Source organism: Planococcus citri, chromosome 3 (genome assembly GCF_950023065.1).
Source record: "Planococcus citri chromosome 3, ihPlaCitr1.1, whole genome shotgun sequence".
NCBI classification, from domain to species: domain Eukaryota; kingdom Metazoa; phylum Arthropoda; class Insecta; order Hemiptera; family Pseudococcidae; genus Planococcus; species Planococcus citri.
In genome coordinates, this window is record NC_088679.1 from 55,354,762 (window position 1) to 55,371,805 (window position 17,044).

The 17,044-nt window shown below is 30.8% G+C and overlaps 1 protein-coding gene across 4 annotated transcripts in view; it reads right to left on the reverse strand.

The window, feature by feature from the left end:
• Window positions 1–1,749: 1,749 nt before the first annotated feature.
• The window catches only part of mim (missing-in-metastasis), a 102,361-nt gene continuing 87,066 nt past the window's right edge, over window positions 1,750–17,044 (reverse strand). The window contains exons 9-15 of one of the 4 annotated variants that reach the window (XM_065357681.1): window positions 16,499–16,618; window positions 12,508–12,670; window positions 8,005–8,178; window positions 7,781–7,917; window positions 7,574–7,700; window positions 6,090–6,185; window positions 1,750–3,554 (exon numbers count right to left, since the gene is read on the reverse strand). In XM_065357681.1, the coding sequence (XP_065213753.1) occupies window positions 2,701–3,554; window positions 6,090–6,185; window positions 7,574–7,700; window positions 7,781–7,917; window positions 8,005–8,178; window positions 12,508–12,670; window positions 16,499–16,618 (1,671 nt within the window). In that variant the 3' untranslated portion in view covers window positions 1,750–2,700. Of the gene's footprint in view, window positions 3,555–6,089; window positions 6,186–7,573; window positions 7,701–7,780; window positions 7,918–8,004; window positions 8,338–12,507; window positions 12,671–16,498; window positions 16,619–17,044 lie in introns of all 4 variants that reach the window. The other 3 variants (XM_065357678.1, XM_065357680.1, XM_065357679.1) reach the window with 3 other exon arrangements.

The following is a 17,044-nucleotide window of genomic DNA, read 5'->3' on the forward strand; positions in this document are numbered from 1 at the left end:
TTCCGGTGATGTAAATAATACGTACTCGAGTTTATATAAAAATTCTTGGAGCACTTTTCTGGGGAGGGGGGATTATTTACGTTATGAATTTACTTCGGTACCCTACCTACATATTCGCTCAATGGGACTCAGAAAAGTGTAGACTTCTCTACAGCAAGGTATAATCATCAAAATATTGATACCTACTGATTTGAGAAGAATTGAAGACTGGTCTAATCTGGTCGTTAGTAGTGACTGTCTTGGTCTATGATTGAAATTTCCACTCGATAAGCATCACGTTGGAAATTTATCTTACTACATACATACATAATATAATACACTTTGTATAAAGTACATATAGGTACATTGACAGTAGAATCTAGACTAGACACGCCATCGTTAAGAACATGTTAAACTCACAATTACTTGCATGCAATCTTCAAGCTTGCATCATATAAACACGTGATAATTGAATGAATTATTCATTTTAAGTAATTAATACATAATACGATTTAGATATATAAAACAAATTTTTTGATGGAAGCTGCGAATATGAATTTTGAGAATATGCCTATAATAGAATCAAATAATCCCGAAAACGGTATTTTTTTTCAGGTATTATGTAAACTAATTTCATTCAACACAATATGATTTTGTTTGGATTTCCCCCCGAAAATGTAATTATAATTTGATATTACGTTTGCCACTATGTAGTTATAAGGTACTCAAGTTTGCTCTCAGAATTTTTTAAAACTGCTCAAAAAAGGTTTTAACAAAATTTTTTTGATTTTCCGCTGTAATATCAGTAGGAAGGAACATAATTTAAAAATCTCTCAAATTAAATTTTTCAATAATTTTAAAAACCATGATTCGATTTTGGGCTTAAAATTTTTCAAAACTTGTAAAAAAAATTTGGAAAGATATTTTTGATTTTGAGCAGAAATCTTTACTCATTTTGATAGGTTGCATTCAGAATTCTTCGGACTTGGAATTTTGTTAAATTGCTCAAAATCATTTTGAATAAGCATAAATTTCTTTCCAATTGCAGCGCAATTTCAAGTCGAGGCACATGTCAATAATGTCACTATAGAATAAATCAACATTTTTTTAAGTAATAAAATTTCAAAATTAAGAATTCATCTATCCATTGAACATAGTCTACTAATTAAATCGAAAAAATAAAAAGAATGACTTTTTGATGACTATTGGACGACTTTTTTTCAAGCCACGTGGGTTTGAAATTAAACTTTTATGGATGATTTTAATAGAATTTTCCGAGCTGATTATGGAAAAAATAATTTAAAAATTTCATCACCTCTGATTTTTTACAATTGTCAAGTCCATGATCGACCATTACAGAATTTCCACCAAATTTTTAATAACTTTCAATTAAATAGTAGGATAATTCTACGGTTTTTATTATGCTTCATTTAATTTTTTCACAATTTCATTTCTCATTTCGATATTTGATCAATTTTTGTAATTTTCCACATTTTTTTTTGCCATAACTGAACATTTTTGCTCAATTTTTTTTTGTTTCGTCAATTTTCAGTCAATTATACTTCAACAAATTTTCAGATCATTGTTTTGCTTCATTCTCCTAATTTGATTGATTAAAATCAATGACTTTTGAAATATTACGAATCGAAATAATGAAACGATGAATATAGATGATTCTCATTTCGATCTTAATTTTCCATATACAACTGCTAAATATCTTTCACGTTTCATGAAAATTTTCAAAAATTCAAAACCAACATCTCAACGCAATAACAGTTTAGAAAAAATTTAATTTATGCAAGTGATTATAATATTATCGATAACAATGATTTACATAAACATTTAACATTAAGAAAATAAAATAATTTTAGTTACGAACGAGTTACTCCTTAATCGTTACAAAACGCGGGAAAAAAATTAAATAATATCGAATAAAATTTTTACAATGACTTATTCAAAGGAAAAAAAAACAAAGAAAAAAATTTAAAAATCAAATTCTACATAAAAACCAGAAACACATTGTAAAGGAAAATACACGAGCACGAGCTACTTTGCATTACAATAATTCATATTGAAATCCACACGTACAAAAGATCGGCAAAAAAACAACAAAAAACACTCGTTCGAAATAATATGTACTAATTATTCACGATAATCCGATGTAAAAAAAAAATAATAATTTAGTCGCTATAATTTGGCTTCGAGTAAACAAGTAGGGGGTCAGTATCTTAGAATAAATTTTATATCGTGAAATAATAATATAAGTTGTTCGTGTTTACGTGAACATAAATAGCAATTTAACCACGTTAATTTAGAGAGAGAAAAAAAAACAAAACAAACAGAACCCATTCGATTTAAAATTCAGCACCGAATGAGCCAATAGAACACCAAAAGGATGACAAAGAGGAAAAGAAAAAAGATGTCTACGAATGGAAAAAAAGAAATATAACGAGAATCTTAAAAGACAAACGAACATAAAGAAGAAACAAATCAAATACATACGAAGCGTTAAGAATACACGAGGAAACAAGAAAAATAAAAATACGACTGGGAATCTCGACTTAGAATATCTAGTATGTAATTGGAACTCGTAGATAGTAATTGCGCTGGAAAAAATCGACGTGATTTTCTTCTCGTATGTATGTAGAAACATTGCCATTGAGCATTTCACCGTCATGGGGATATGAACACTGAGCAGATAAGCACCTCTATGTCAGCGTGTTAATTAGTCTTGGGGGCTGATCGATCGTTGATCATTCCGGTAGGCCTGAGATGAGCGCCTTTTTTAATTTGATCCATTAAAGAGGCTCGGCACAGCGTAGGATCTGGTACGGTCCTCGATGCGATCCATTGTCTGACTCGGTTCGCCCTAGGAACGGTCATCATTTTAGCAGGTTCTTGATAATGTTTACGCGAATTTCGCGGACTCAGAGTCGGAGTGATACGCGCACTTAGCGCAGCGATCAAATTAGACTCGGGCCTTCGATCGGCGCTCGTCGAACGTATGCTGGACGTGCGTCTTACGGAGACCGGACTAGCTGGTTGATGATTCATCTCCGTTAACGTGCGTACCGTCTCGGCGACGCTGATACCGCTATGTTTTTCGATCTCGATCTGCTTATCCGATTTGTCAGCCGACAGATCGCTCGTCGAACCGATTTTCGGCGACATACAAGTCGACATGGTATTCATATTCACATTGGTGCTGGCCGCGTATATCGTGGTAATCGAACGTCTATGGTGATCCATCGGCGTCGCGTAGATACGCTGGGCAGTCGCTGATTTCAATTGATCGGTGAATGTCGACATGGTGATATTTCGTTTTTGTAATTCCGCTGCGATACTGTTGGCTACGTTTTTCTTATCAGGCTCGCAAGTCTGTATATTCGAAGTGTTCTCTAGTAAGAATGCCGGCGGTGGTGGAAGATTCTCCATGCTTCCGTTGTTACTGTTGCGGGATATATTTGGACGAGAAGTGTTCAATATCGAAGAGGTGCGACGGACTGGTGGAGGAGGTTTGGGCGTTTGCACCGAACCACGCCGCGATAATGTGCCGCTTTTTATGGTACAGTATCCTGGAAATTGGGCAAAAAAAACAACAATTATAAACCAAAATAAACAAAATATTTAAAGGTATCTGAAATTCGGGAGGGCGAAGGTTTTGTTCGGTTTTAAATTTTTCAAAAACATTCTTCTAAGATATATAGTCAGATTAAAAGTTTGATCAGATCCAATGAGAGGATTTGATTTGAACTGACAAGGTCTGAAAATGAAACTGATTTGACCAGGTTTAATCAGATTTGATCTGTTCTCTGTTCAGATGACCTGATTACGTCCAATTATTTTCCCTTGGACAGTTTTTCCAAAATTAAGAAATCAGAATTCAGAAAAGTTTCTAATATTTTACGTATTTAAATAAGTATGTATCTATATTTTTTGTCAAAAAAAAAAAAAAAAAAAAAATAGAAATTGTCCAATTTAAAAAAAATTGTCGAACTTGGAAAATTCAAACTTGGCCTGACCAATGAAGAAAAAAACTGAAAATTTCATTTGAGCCATTTTTTCCAGTTTTACGATTTTTGCCATTTTTTCATTGCTCATCTCGCAAATTGAAGGGGCTAAAAGTTGAGAAACAAACATCGCAATTTTACAAAACGATCTATTGAATGGATAGCACTAAAAACAAACAAATTTCGTAATGACAACCTTTTGCTTAGGAGGACTGAAATTCAGAAGTTATTGATGTTCAAAGTTAGTAAAAAAAACAGAACTTTTAAGCTGATACCTCCCAATTTTTTTGTTCATCATTTTGTAAAATTGAAATAAGCTACGCTTTTTTTTTTTTTTGCTGCGTTGTGTGACTGAAGTTTGATTATAAAATTTTTTCATAAGGATATTGCTCAACATGGATACTTAGTTCAATTGAAAAAAAAAAAAAAAAAAAAAAAAAAACAGAAAAAAAAGAAACCAAATAATGTTTGGATAAACAGAAAAATGATCTATGTAATTATTACAAAGTAACAAGGTAACGGTCAGAATCAAATAATTGAGGTATTATTTCAATTTTAAAACAGAAATCTAAAGAAATACCCTGCTCAAAAATTTCAAAAAACTCTGTCTTCCCTCGAAATGGCAATTTTTTAATATTCTATCGAAATGTTAAAAATTGAAGCATCTTAAAGTAAAGCCATCAGGAAACATGTAAGTATTTCCTTCTTGAAACAATTTTTGAAATAAATAAACAAAATTTCAAAAAAAAAAAAAAAATTAAAATAATATTTCTTACGTGTCTCTGACCTTTGTTAGGGAAATGACAAATAAATGGGAAAAAGTAAGTAAGATAATATTCTTCGTCAAAAAATTAATTTTCATATTTTTTTAGAAAATTTACAAAACTGAAAGTATTTTTTCTCATCGACAAATAACTTTTTGAAAAATACAAATACATTGAAAAATGTTGATAAAAAAACTCTTAGAAAAAAAATCCTTAAAACATGGAAGAATCTGAGTAGTTTCACGTATGTTTGGTGTTGTTTTAAATGAGGTTTTTAAGCCACAATTTTTTTTAAATCTTCATATTTTTTCATTTTTTTGCTTGATTTAACAAAACTTTTAACAATTTTTCAGATGTCAATTCATATTACGGTTATATAATTTGAACAACTCGAACTTAATTTTTTCCAAAAAAAAAAAAAAAAAAAAAACGAACTTCAGTAACCAAAAACATTTGTTAAAGTAACCGTAAGGTAACCAAACCAAAAAATTCAATCATGAAAAACTTTTCCATTAAATTTAATGTAGAAAAAAAGACGAAATAAAAAGCGAGATTTTTTGGAAAAACTTTGTTCAATTTCTTGGAGGAAATTAAGAAGAAAACGAGACTAGCAGGTAACTGTGATAAATGGCGAGGCTTCGCCACTTATGTCAGAACACGACAGTAAGTTTGGGCAAAGTTGCAAAATTTTTGAACAAAAAAAAATGAAATTTTTCGCAATTTCGAGTAAACAATGAAACATTATAGTACTTCTGGTAAAAAAAACGAGAATTTTTCTCATTTTTGGCGAAAAGCAATCCCTTTTGGAGATTTTTGATGGAAAAGCGAGACTCTATCAGAACTTTTTGTAAGCAAACGAGATTTTTGAGCAGTTTTTGGATAAAAAAGGTGAGAATTTCTTCCTAAAAAGAAGACATTTTTGGCAAGAAACAAGACTTTTTGGCAAATTTGACAAAATTGTAGCATTTTTTGCCAGAATTAATTTTAAAAAGATGACCAAAAGTTACTTCGTTTACTTCTTTACTCAAAGTAACCGAAGTTCACGAGCTCTACATCTACAAAATTAAATGAAATTTATCAGTAATTGAATAAAGCAAATTAGTGCCCTTAATTTGGAGATTTGGAAACAAATCTGCATACAAAATAAGCTTATCATACATAGGTTGGTTCTATCATTTGGCAGAGGGATTTCAACTTGGGATAGAACACATTGAACAACAAATAAAGCAAAAAAAAACAATACTTAGGTACCTACGAAAAAAATTGAATCATTCGTATTTTTCCTACGTTTTCATAATAATAAAACAAAACAACAACATAAATAACAATTATATACCTGTTGAAGCAGTCGAAAGTCTTGATCTAGGTTCTAAGCTAAAAAGTGCAGCCTCGTTTATGAACGAACTAGTCGAATTTTTTGTGCCATACAAATCTAAATAATATTGAAAAGCATACAAATAATATATACGAAATAATAAGAAATCATAAAATAGAATTTTTTTCCACGTCGTCGTTAGAATTAAAACTAAAATCATAGTGTAAAAGTGCGTTCGAGTTTCAAAAAACGTCTATTCCAATCGATTTAAAATTTTAATTCACCGCAATTTTTTTGAATTTGTTCAACGAATACAATTTGGAAATAAATTCTGAATTGGAGGAGGGGGTGTCAAAAAGCCATGAATATGGTTTTCAGTCAAAAAGTCATTTTCATGATAAAATGTGAGGATAAGAAACCATATGGAATTTCAAGAGAAAAAATAATTACAGAATATAGATTCAATTTTTCATGAACTCCATTCAGTTCAAGAGACCCACCAGTTCATTATAATATTTTTTTCACCATAAATCGATCATTCGTGAACTCTCCCCAAAAAAATTCCGAATAAATAATTCATTCAAATATTAAATAGAATCGGTGACATCAAATCTACTAATAAAAAAATATTCTCTACAAAGAAAAAATGCCTACTTCTACTCGTACATATTTGGTAGGTAATCAAATCTAAAACACTTATTCGAATGAAGGAAACTACCAAAAAAAAAGTATAAATACTCAGTACTCAACTCATGCTGTACACTTATTAACAATAAAAAAAGTATGTAAATAAGCACATTTTAAACTCAGATTTATGATTTCAATCTAACGACGATGAAGAAAAATTGTGCATCATGTAAGTACTAAAAGTATTCTACGAACGAAACGAAAAAAAAATACCTGGATTATTCATCAAAAATAACAGAAAGAATAAGAAATTTTGAAATGAAATGTGCACACAAGGTGTCTCATAAGATTTGTCTAAGGTACTTCTTAATTTTTTTGCAACCAGATATCGACACATCTTTTCATTAAATAAAAGCAATGTGAAATGTTGAATTAGTTTTTTTCCATTCTGTAAAATTTCTTTGACTTTGATTTGAAAATAATACTCAAAAACTCCAAAAAATTTTAAAGATGATTTGAAATACTGGTCTTTGATCCTTTTTTAATTTCGTGATAGACACAAGAAGTTTTTTTTCCAAGTAGGTATTAATGCAAAAATTTTGAATCCAAAGTACTTTAAAACAAATTCATGTCACATGATGAGACACCCTGTATAACATGATCTGAATTTCGTAAACGTGAAAGTTGAAATAAAAGCCAGACCGTAGACATCTGATTACCGCATCGAAATGCGATACTCTAACGTATGAAACCGAATAACTATACTTTTATTCGAAAATACTTCGCTCTTTTCTACCTATACTACCTACTTTATCAATAATTTGCAAATAATACCAACAAACAAAAGAAAAAAAAACAAAACCACAAAAAATATTAACCTTCGTGATGTCCGTTATCAAATTCAGGGGTCGGCGTTGCACCTGACATACCGGACTGACTACCATATCCACTCGATGACTCTAGAGAACTTTCACTAGCGCTGCTCTCTTTTTCTACATTTTCATGCTGCAGAAAAAAAAAATTATAAAATACAAAAATCGACAAAATCTACCGTAGTGACCTCGTTAGAATTCAATTTAGGTTACTTTTTCATTATGGAAACTATTCTCATTAGGTACACAGTCTTCTGGCGGAGGCGGAGGGAAATGTTCTTGGGCTTTTGAAGCGGCCATCGTAGCTAATTCGTACATATTTACATAGGTCGGTTGAGTAATTCGATCACCTACAATAAATCATCGCAATCGTTGAAAAAAATCATGAAAAAATTCAACTCTCTACTCTAGTCGAATTTACGCTTAAAATTATGTACCCGAATTTCTGTAATGATAATCGCGCGCATTGCCATCGCAATTCGCATTAGATAATTTACCCGGCACCGAGGGTCTTTCTAGAGATGAGCCACGCTGAGGTAACGGAGGCCTTGCGTATATAGGCGTACTGGATGCGACACCTGTAGCAGCCATAGCTGTCGTCGACGAACAGTCTGAAACAGCAGTAGCATAAACTGCTTGTGGAGAAACAACCGGAGTTGTATCGCCACAACTAGATACTCCAGAAGGGCTACAAGGCTGTGAATGACAACTATCCGGCATTTGGAATGTATATACGCTCAACGCTGGCCTTTGATGGCCTTTTTCGTACGCTAAAAAATAGTCAAAATACACAAACGAATTACATCTCTTGTAATATTGTTATATTGTTGTTTCGGTTTTTCCATAGAAAGAAAAAAATAATAAAAAAGTAAAACAATACATAAATCGGTCTAAACGAATAAAAAGGAGAAAAAAACATCACAAAAGCGTCGATAGTATTCTACTGATGATGAATAAGATGATGATATTGTACGAAATATGGATCAGTGAGATTGATAATACAGAGTGTTTGGATAACGGATACCAATCCAGATACAAGATTTTGATTTTGGTTTAGATTGAGAACCACTGCAGAAATGTTAAATAAGTGTGTTATTTATTTCTGAATTTCAATGGACAAATCGCCACTGAAAAACTGGAACAAAGTGCGCCTTGAAAAGAGGTAAGTTTTGAATCATAAATATGTTTCTCAGGTTTATGATTTAAATTTTTTTTTTAAAAAACGAGTATAAATGTTGATGAGTACTTTCTGAACTTTTTTTCTCAATATGACACTCAATTATGAGTTAGATTAATTTTACAAAAATTTTGGTCGATTTCTTGTGTCAATAAGTACGTTTTGATTTTTTTTTTTTTAAATATGATTGAATTATGAGTTTGATTTATTTTTTTAAAATTTTGGTCGATTTCTTTATTTTTTTAAAATTTTGGTCGATTTCTTATTAAAAAAGTAACTTGGGTCGAAAAAAGTAACCACGCTATGATGTCTGCATTTTTGTTACTATTTTTAAAAATGTTTTTAAATTAATTTTTTCAACATTAAATAATTATTTAATACTCGTGTATTTTATCGAATTACATAGGCAATCAAATGCTTGAAAAACTATCTTTCACATTTTATTATATTTTATTTTCATTTTTTTTTTTTTTGAAAAATTGCTCATTTTTTCAATATTTTATCAAATAATTATATTGTTAGATACACTTTTTTTCACATTTTCAATCTTTGGAAGATTTTTTCATTATTTTTTAAAATATTATGTATCTGTTTTGAAAAATTTGAATGTTTGGGCTCCTGTCAATTTATTTTTATACCCAGAAATATTCCAGATTTTCTGTCATTTTAACGAATTACCAAAATGCCAACATATCATTAAAAATTTAAACTTTTCATAAGGGGTAATTTTTCACTTTTTTTTTTTTTTTAATAAAGTGTTGAAAATATTTTTTTTAAAGGAGGGGAGGATGGTGAATCATAATTATTTGTTAATTTTTCATACTAATTTCTATACGATGGTTTTTCTTTTGTGCAAAACCTGTTCCAAATTTATCGTTTTTTCAGAAAATTACCAAAAAAAATAAGCGAATTTTAAGCCATTTTTATAAACAAATTCAAACACGTCAATTTTATAACATGAAAATAATAAGGTAATTTTAATTATTATTCTTAGAAAAATGGGTTTCTTTTTTTTTTTAATATTTGAGAAGTTTTGGGTCGTTTTTCAAAATATTTTTGTAGTTTAATTTATGAAGTTTGTTTATTTTTTTCATCAGAAAAAAATTTCAATTTTTAATTTTTCAGGCCTTTAAAAACTTTGAAATTTGATTCAAAACAAACGTTCTATGTATTTTTCAATATTTTCAGTTTTTCGAAAAATCAATTTAAAATTTTCTTAAATTGTTTTGGTTACCTATTTATTGTCAACTTTTTTGTTTTTTCCAAATTTCTGCAAAAATTTTCCAAACTTTTGACGGTGCAATTAATTGAATTATTGCAAAATTAATCAATGTGTCTAACTAAACTCCCAGACAAAAAATCATGACTTTTTCATGACCTACATATTTATCACATTATTTTTTACCGCATGAAATTACCCTTCTTCCCCTCCCTCCAAAAAATTAACTTGAAACTGCGAGGAAATTTTTTAAAATTTGTACTCAAGTAGGTAACTATTTCTGTTTTTTCATTTTTCTGATTTCTTGAACAAATTTTTTATTTTTTTTTCATTTTATGGGCTATTACAAAAAATTTCAAGTGGGTTTTGAACAAAATTCATGACTTTTTCATGACCTTCATGACCGTTAGACACCCTGTTAATACATGAAAAATTTTTCATTTCGTCGAATAATGTAATTTGTCGATTGCAATTTTTTGCTAGGTATCACTTTTTTGAAAATCTTTCCAAAATTCAATTTTTTGCAATAATTTGTTCAAGTAGAATAAATTTTAAAAATTCTTCGTATTCACAATTACTTTTTGATCAGCGAATATGTTTTCTCGCGATTCTGCAGTATTTTTAAATAATTATTGGAGGAAAAAAAATGAATCATAAGAAAATTTACATTTCAAAGTTTTAGATATCTCATAGTTCAAAACTTGCTCGAAATTAGTTTTTTTTTTCTTCAACGATAATCTGCTCCTTAATTAAAATTAGGCAACACATTTATCCAATATTTTATTCACGATCAGTGGTTTTCAGCCATTTTTGCATCTACAAAATCTTGTACACTGGGAACGTCCTCTCACATTCACCAAACACCCTACACTTACAAAAATGATTTATGAAAAATGAAAACAAAATTCCACATTCAAACAGAGAAACAACTAGATAGATAATATATCCGTGCAAAATAAAATAAAGCTGATATTACTTTACTTTGTATCACGGACGACTCCCAATATACCAAACCCAAAATCTGCGAAATCTCTACGGAGTACTTTCAACATAACAATATTACAAATTACACTCTCTTCGTTATTCTTGCGTATTATACGAAACCAGAATCCAGTTTAATTAAATTACCGCTCGTTTGTATGTATTTCTATTTTTGCGCTCATTTCAATCCCGAAGCGATATTATGAACTTTTATCTCGCTAATACGCGAGTAAAAATTATGTACATAATACATATCAATTTTTTTTACACAGTCCAGTTGTGTCGAGTTACATTAAACAAGCTATTACATCTTTAGTAATAGAGATTTTTATTTTACGAGTTTTCCATAACGTTGTTATGTCGTATTTTTCATTGTGTATTTCACATCGCGGATATAGGGATAGCTTTTTCGTCGTTTATGTCTGAATTTTATAACCTCGCGGCGGATATTATGTATTAGTACAATGATGTACTAGGTATGGCACATCAAAATGGTGAAAGTATCGTATAATATCCGCATATTTCTTCTTTTCGATCTTTGTAATCGCGATAAAATTAACAAAAATACGTATAAATTTGTAGTAAAAATTATTTTTAAGTATCAATAATAAAAAATCAAAAGGATCGAAGAAGGTAACTTAAAAATTGCGATTCATTAATTTTTTGGAAATTCATCAAGTTAGGCAAATATGGTAAAGATACGCTATTTGTGTTTTAGAATTTGTAACAAGAGAAATAAACCAATCCAAGCAATGCGAAGTTCGTATTGGAAAATTTTCAGACCGGACAGAAAAATAGAATGCGAATCCTAAAATTCATCACCAGGCAAAATTTCAGGCGCTGAATTTTATTTTTTTTTGGTAATTTTTTGAAAACTCAAATTTTATCCATTTCCCTGACAAAGTCAAAATTTAATCAAATCGAAGTATAAGCTGAAATCAGGTTTATATACCTTGTTTCAAATTGATCTTCGATGGTTTTGAGTAGTTTTGAAGCTTCCATTAGAATTTTGAATTTTCTCGTTCTCAAAAAATACCATTGAAATTTGGATTTGAACCACAAAAAAAAAATCAATACAAAGAATTGATCGAAGAAAAACCAGACCCTTTACGTATAATGGTTCGAAACCGCGACCAATCGATTTGAAAAATCGAAAATACAACACAAACGCAAATTCAACTTTCTCTAGCTCAATTTGGATAAATTTTGACTTTTTTCTGAGCAAATAAGATCAAATTTGAATTTTCAAACATTTTCCAAAATCAAAAAATGCAATTCAACGTCTCCTGAAATTACATCTGGTGAAGTGTGAAATATTTGTACATCGTTTAGAGTCTCATTTATTCACCAAGATACCCAATTAGGTACCAGTTTTTTATGACACATGAGTTACACCGATACCTATTGTAAAAATATTCATCATCGTCAAACCGATCGTCATTATTTCTCATTCGATCCCACCAACAAAGCAAACCATCGTATCCAAAACACGAATAAAAAAATCATCGAGTACAATCTAATCACATGTACTCGTAAATCGATCAACACCACGTCTCAATTTACCTGATGAAATCGTATGAGGTCTATCGTTGAGTATAGCCGAGGCTGCTTTTTCAAATTGCAACGTATCTTGTAAATTGGGCCATGTTGCCGTCGGTGCTGCTAAACTAGTCGCCGATTCTGTACTAGATCCGATATTTTCTTCCATCATATCGGATACTTGTTGCTGCAAAAAGCAAGCAGAAAACAAATACTCGTTAGATAACGCAATCAATCATCATCTATACTATATTTTATATGGTGGTATACGAATGTGTGACTGTGTGCCAAGTTACCACCAACCACCGACATCACCACAGCGCAAACCCCAAACCACCTTTCTTCATTAAAGTAAACACAATTCGACAATCGTATCCGCTTAAACCACATCCTTCGAGTTGATTCTCTCTTTCCCTTTTTAAGCTCCTCGAATATCTCGTATCACGTAAAAAACCATCTCCTTGCAGTCTTTCACAAAAAACCCTAGTTTTTCTTCGCACTCGTGCGAAAAACTTCGGGGTGTGTGGCGTATTACAATATATGTACTATGTATAGAAAAGAAAAAGAAATTCATCCTTTCGTCGCTGCACACGAAGCTAACACGTTCTATATAAAATACAGTGTGACTCAAAAAGTATGGATATGTAGAATTGACTTTTGAAAAAGAAAAGATGCGTTATGACAAGTTCTTTTAAGCTGGCGGCCCTGGCGCCAAATATGTACTATTTCGGGTCTTCACACAGGGTTGACAGGGTATTCCAAAAATCACATTTGTGAAATATTCGAGCGGGAAGGACATACTCTGATTTCGCCCTGGATAAAGTAAAGACATCGAATATCAATTTTTGAGGATTCCATTTGAAATAGAAATACCTGCCTATGAAAAAGTGTTTCAATAAAAAGTTATTTGGCAATTAAATGCACAATTTTCAAAAAAGGGGATATCGGTTATGAAAGCTGGCATAATTTAAAATCAAAACCAGGGCTCGCAAGTCCTACTCAATTCCCCCCCCCCCCCCAGAACTTTGGTTACCAAAAAAGCTCGAAAAAGCAACCAAGAAAGTGACAAAACGTGAGCAAAATATTTTATATTTTAATGTAGGAAAAAAATAGCCAAAAAAACTTTTTTGGTTTTTAATTTTAAATTTTTTTAGTAATCTTGTTAAACAGTGGGCATTTTTTACAATTTTTAGCGAAAAGCAAAACTGATAATTTCAATCATCAAAAAGTAAAACTTTTTGGGAATTATTGGCAAAAAAGTGATACCTTTTTGAAATTTCTAGAAAAAAAGCAGTGATTTTGAAATTTTGAATAATTTAAAACAAAAATGAAATCTTGAGAAATTTTGCAAAAAATCAAGAATTTTTTCAACACGTAAAAATTTGACAATTTTACCAAACAGGAGCTATTTTTAAAGAGAGTACTGGCGAAGAAGTTACACTTTTCGCAACTTTTTCAAATCCCAGCAGAAAAAAAATGATTTTCAGAGCTCTGCAAATTTTATTAACTACTTTTTTTCTAAAATGAATATTTTTTAAAATTAATAGTGATCGTCAGACACTTCTTTTCGAAAATTTCAAAAAAACAAAAAAAAATCGATTGATTTTTACTTCTCAGATAATCAAATTTGAGATAAAAAAACTTGAATAAATACAAATAATCGGTCACGACTCGATTTTTGGAGTTTGATTAATCGAGTTTTGATCAGGAAATCCATTTTAGAGGCCACAATTCATTTTTCATTTCGAATATGATCGACCATAATATGAAATCAGTAATCGCAAATAAATCAATTTTTTAGGTTCGATTGATCGATTTTTGATTGAGAGGTCAAATTTGTCCCCAAACAACATTAAAACATTATTAATATTTGACCCACAAACTCAGCCATTACTTTTCCTGGAACACAGTTCTGGGTGTTCGGCAGAATCTCCACATCAAACAGCTGGATTTCTTTCAAATTATCAGAAGAACCTCCAGAACAGTGTCTTTACCTACAAATCTTTTCCCTCTCAAAAAATCGTTTTTTGAATTGAAGTGTATTTCTCAAATTTTACCCCTCCATCCTTTCTCTAAAAAATACCCTCTCCATTTTTGAAGGAATTTTTCAGATTTTCACCCCCCTCTTCATGTGCTTTTAAAATTTAAAATTTTCCTACAATTTTTACAAAAATTTGTATTTATTCGGAAGATTTTCGTTATTTTCAAAATCTTTGAAAAAATTATCAACTTTACATAAAAAATCATCTCAATACTAATCGAAATTTTCGAAAAAATTCATCAGACAATGTTTTTAAGTAAGACATTTCAATCGAAAACTGTTTCTTTAGAAAATAATTCGTTTTTCGTTTTTGTTTCAAAATTTCAAAGAAAAATTTTGAAAAAAAATTGTATTTTGCAAGGATTATGGTCTTAATGAATATTTTTACACAAAAAATATTTGAAAACAATTTACTTACCACAGTTTTTTTTTTAAATACACATTTTTCTCATTTTTGAAAAAATCTAAAATTACCAACATCAAGGCCATTTTTGAAAGAATTTTCACAAAAGTTTGAGGTATTGATGTTTAATAAAAAAAATATGATTGAACTTCAAAAACCTTTAATTTCAAAAAATATTTTCGAAAAAAGTTTGAATGAAACGAGGAAAAAAAATCTAAAAATGTTGAAAAGGATTTTTTCAACTTGTAAAATTAAAATTTTTTATTTTTAATTTCATTAATTATTTTGGAGTGACATTTTTGAATTTTTCAGATTTTTAATATGTATAAAAACTTTAATTCTCAGGATTTTTTCATTTTTCTTGACGACAAGGAATAATTCACCAGAGCCTTCTAAATTGAACTATTCAGGCAGTAAATCAAAATGCAACACGATTTCTTATCCTTCATCAATAAAGAACTCGCATCTGGTAATTTTTGAAACACCCTGTCATTTTTGGCACCAACACACGAAGATCTTATCCTTAAAGACACAACTCCTTGAAAAAGAATTACCCTCGTAATCTTTTTTCTCATTCAAAAATTGCTCCATATTTCCACCGCACAAGACTTTAGGGTAACACTGTACATTTCGATTTATTTCTGCACACTTTTTAAAAGGTCACTCTCGAGTCGACACAAAATAGGCTTGTTTTCTTACACTATGTTCTCAAAGTCATAAAACACGTTAAACTTTCATCTCTCGTACGTATAACTCGTTCACTCGAAAGTATCGTGTCTTCATTAAGAGTTTAACAATGACGAAAACTTTCAAACTTACGCTTCTACGTACTTGTATCTTTTACCTACTCTGAAAAAAAAATCGATCCTTCGGCCATATCCATCACTATACGTTTTGTTTTCTACATCACACAATTCACGATATTCAGCTACCTACATTCCAATTAAAATCACCTATAAATTCTCTCCTTTACTTAATCTTTCATGAATTGCACAGACTATAAGGCATCTGTCATTGCTACTTCCCACAACAGGCTATACAATCACACAGCGCACCTTGTTACATTTTTAACGCATCTTGTCTCGGTTTATAAAATGCTCTTCTTCGAGTGAAGAACCGTAATTACGAAATATTGTTTTCTCGAGAGCCTACTTATCAAATAATCCAACTTCGTAGTTCGTTTCTTTTGATTCACAGCTCCTTTCTATCCTCCAAAAACTTTTTCAATTATCTTCGTGGCCTCGTAACGTACCTAAAATTTTTATTTCTTTTATACCCCGGTTCTTATCATCGCTCCATTTAATATTATGTACATACATATTCTCTCGTTCCAGGTACTTGAATTCGGCCTAATTTTCAACACCTACCCCTGGCACGCAAAAACCCGGAAGGGCGGGATGAAATCTGCACCGAGGTGAATAACCTTTTCGAGATTCTCTCAACATATAAGCTGTATTGGTAAGCAAACTAAACCATCGCATCGTATATTGCGAATTATCTAATCTCCCTATTAGATATACGAACGTCTCCCCCTTCTTGTCAATTGCGTTCAATACTCGACTCGCACTTACCTGAAAAAACGACGCCGTTGAATTCCTAATACATAATGTATCTTGTGATGTGAAACCGGAATCTTGTGAAGAAACGCTACATAAGCGATGTGTTCCATTCAATTGCGGGGGATGATAACGCTAATGATAAAATAATTCAAACATCAGCTACAATGCAACTACGAGTACATTCTTACTTCGATAAGCCAATTTTAAGTAAGAGGTATAATAATAAAGGTATACTAATGTGTAGGTAAGGTACGTAGAAAGATAGGTAGATAGATACGAGTATAATATGCTGTGTAAGCGTAAAATAAAACATAAGTGTAAACGTGCGTCATATTTCAAGATACTATTAATTTTTTCTCCTCTTTTTCTCTCACTACTCATTCACACAGACACACCTGGTCATTTTTTTTCTGAGTATCTCTCTTTGTTTTGGTGAATCAAGTCAACTCTAATCAAGCGTTCAAGGTTTATCTACCATTTAGGAATCGTATTACGTTAAATTTTACACTGCATACCTATTACCTACATCTTATCTGAGGATATACGAAACCATATTGT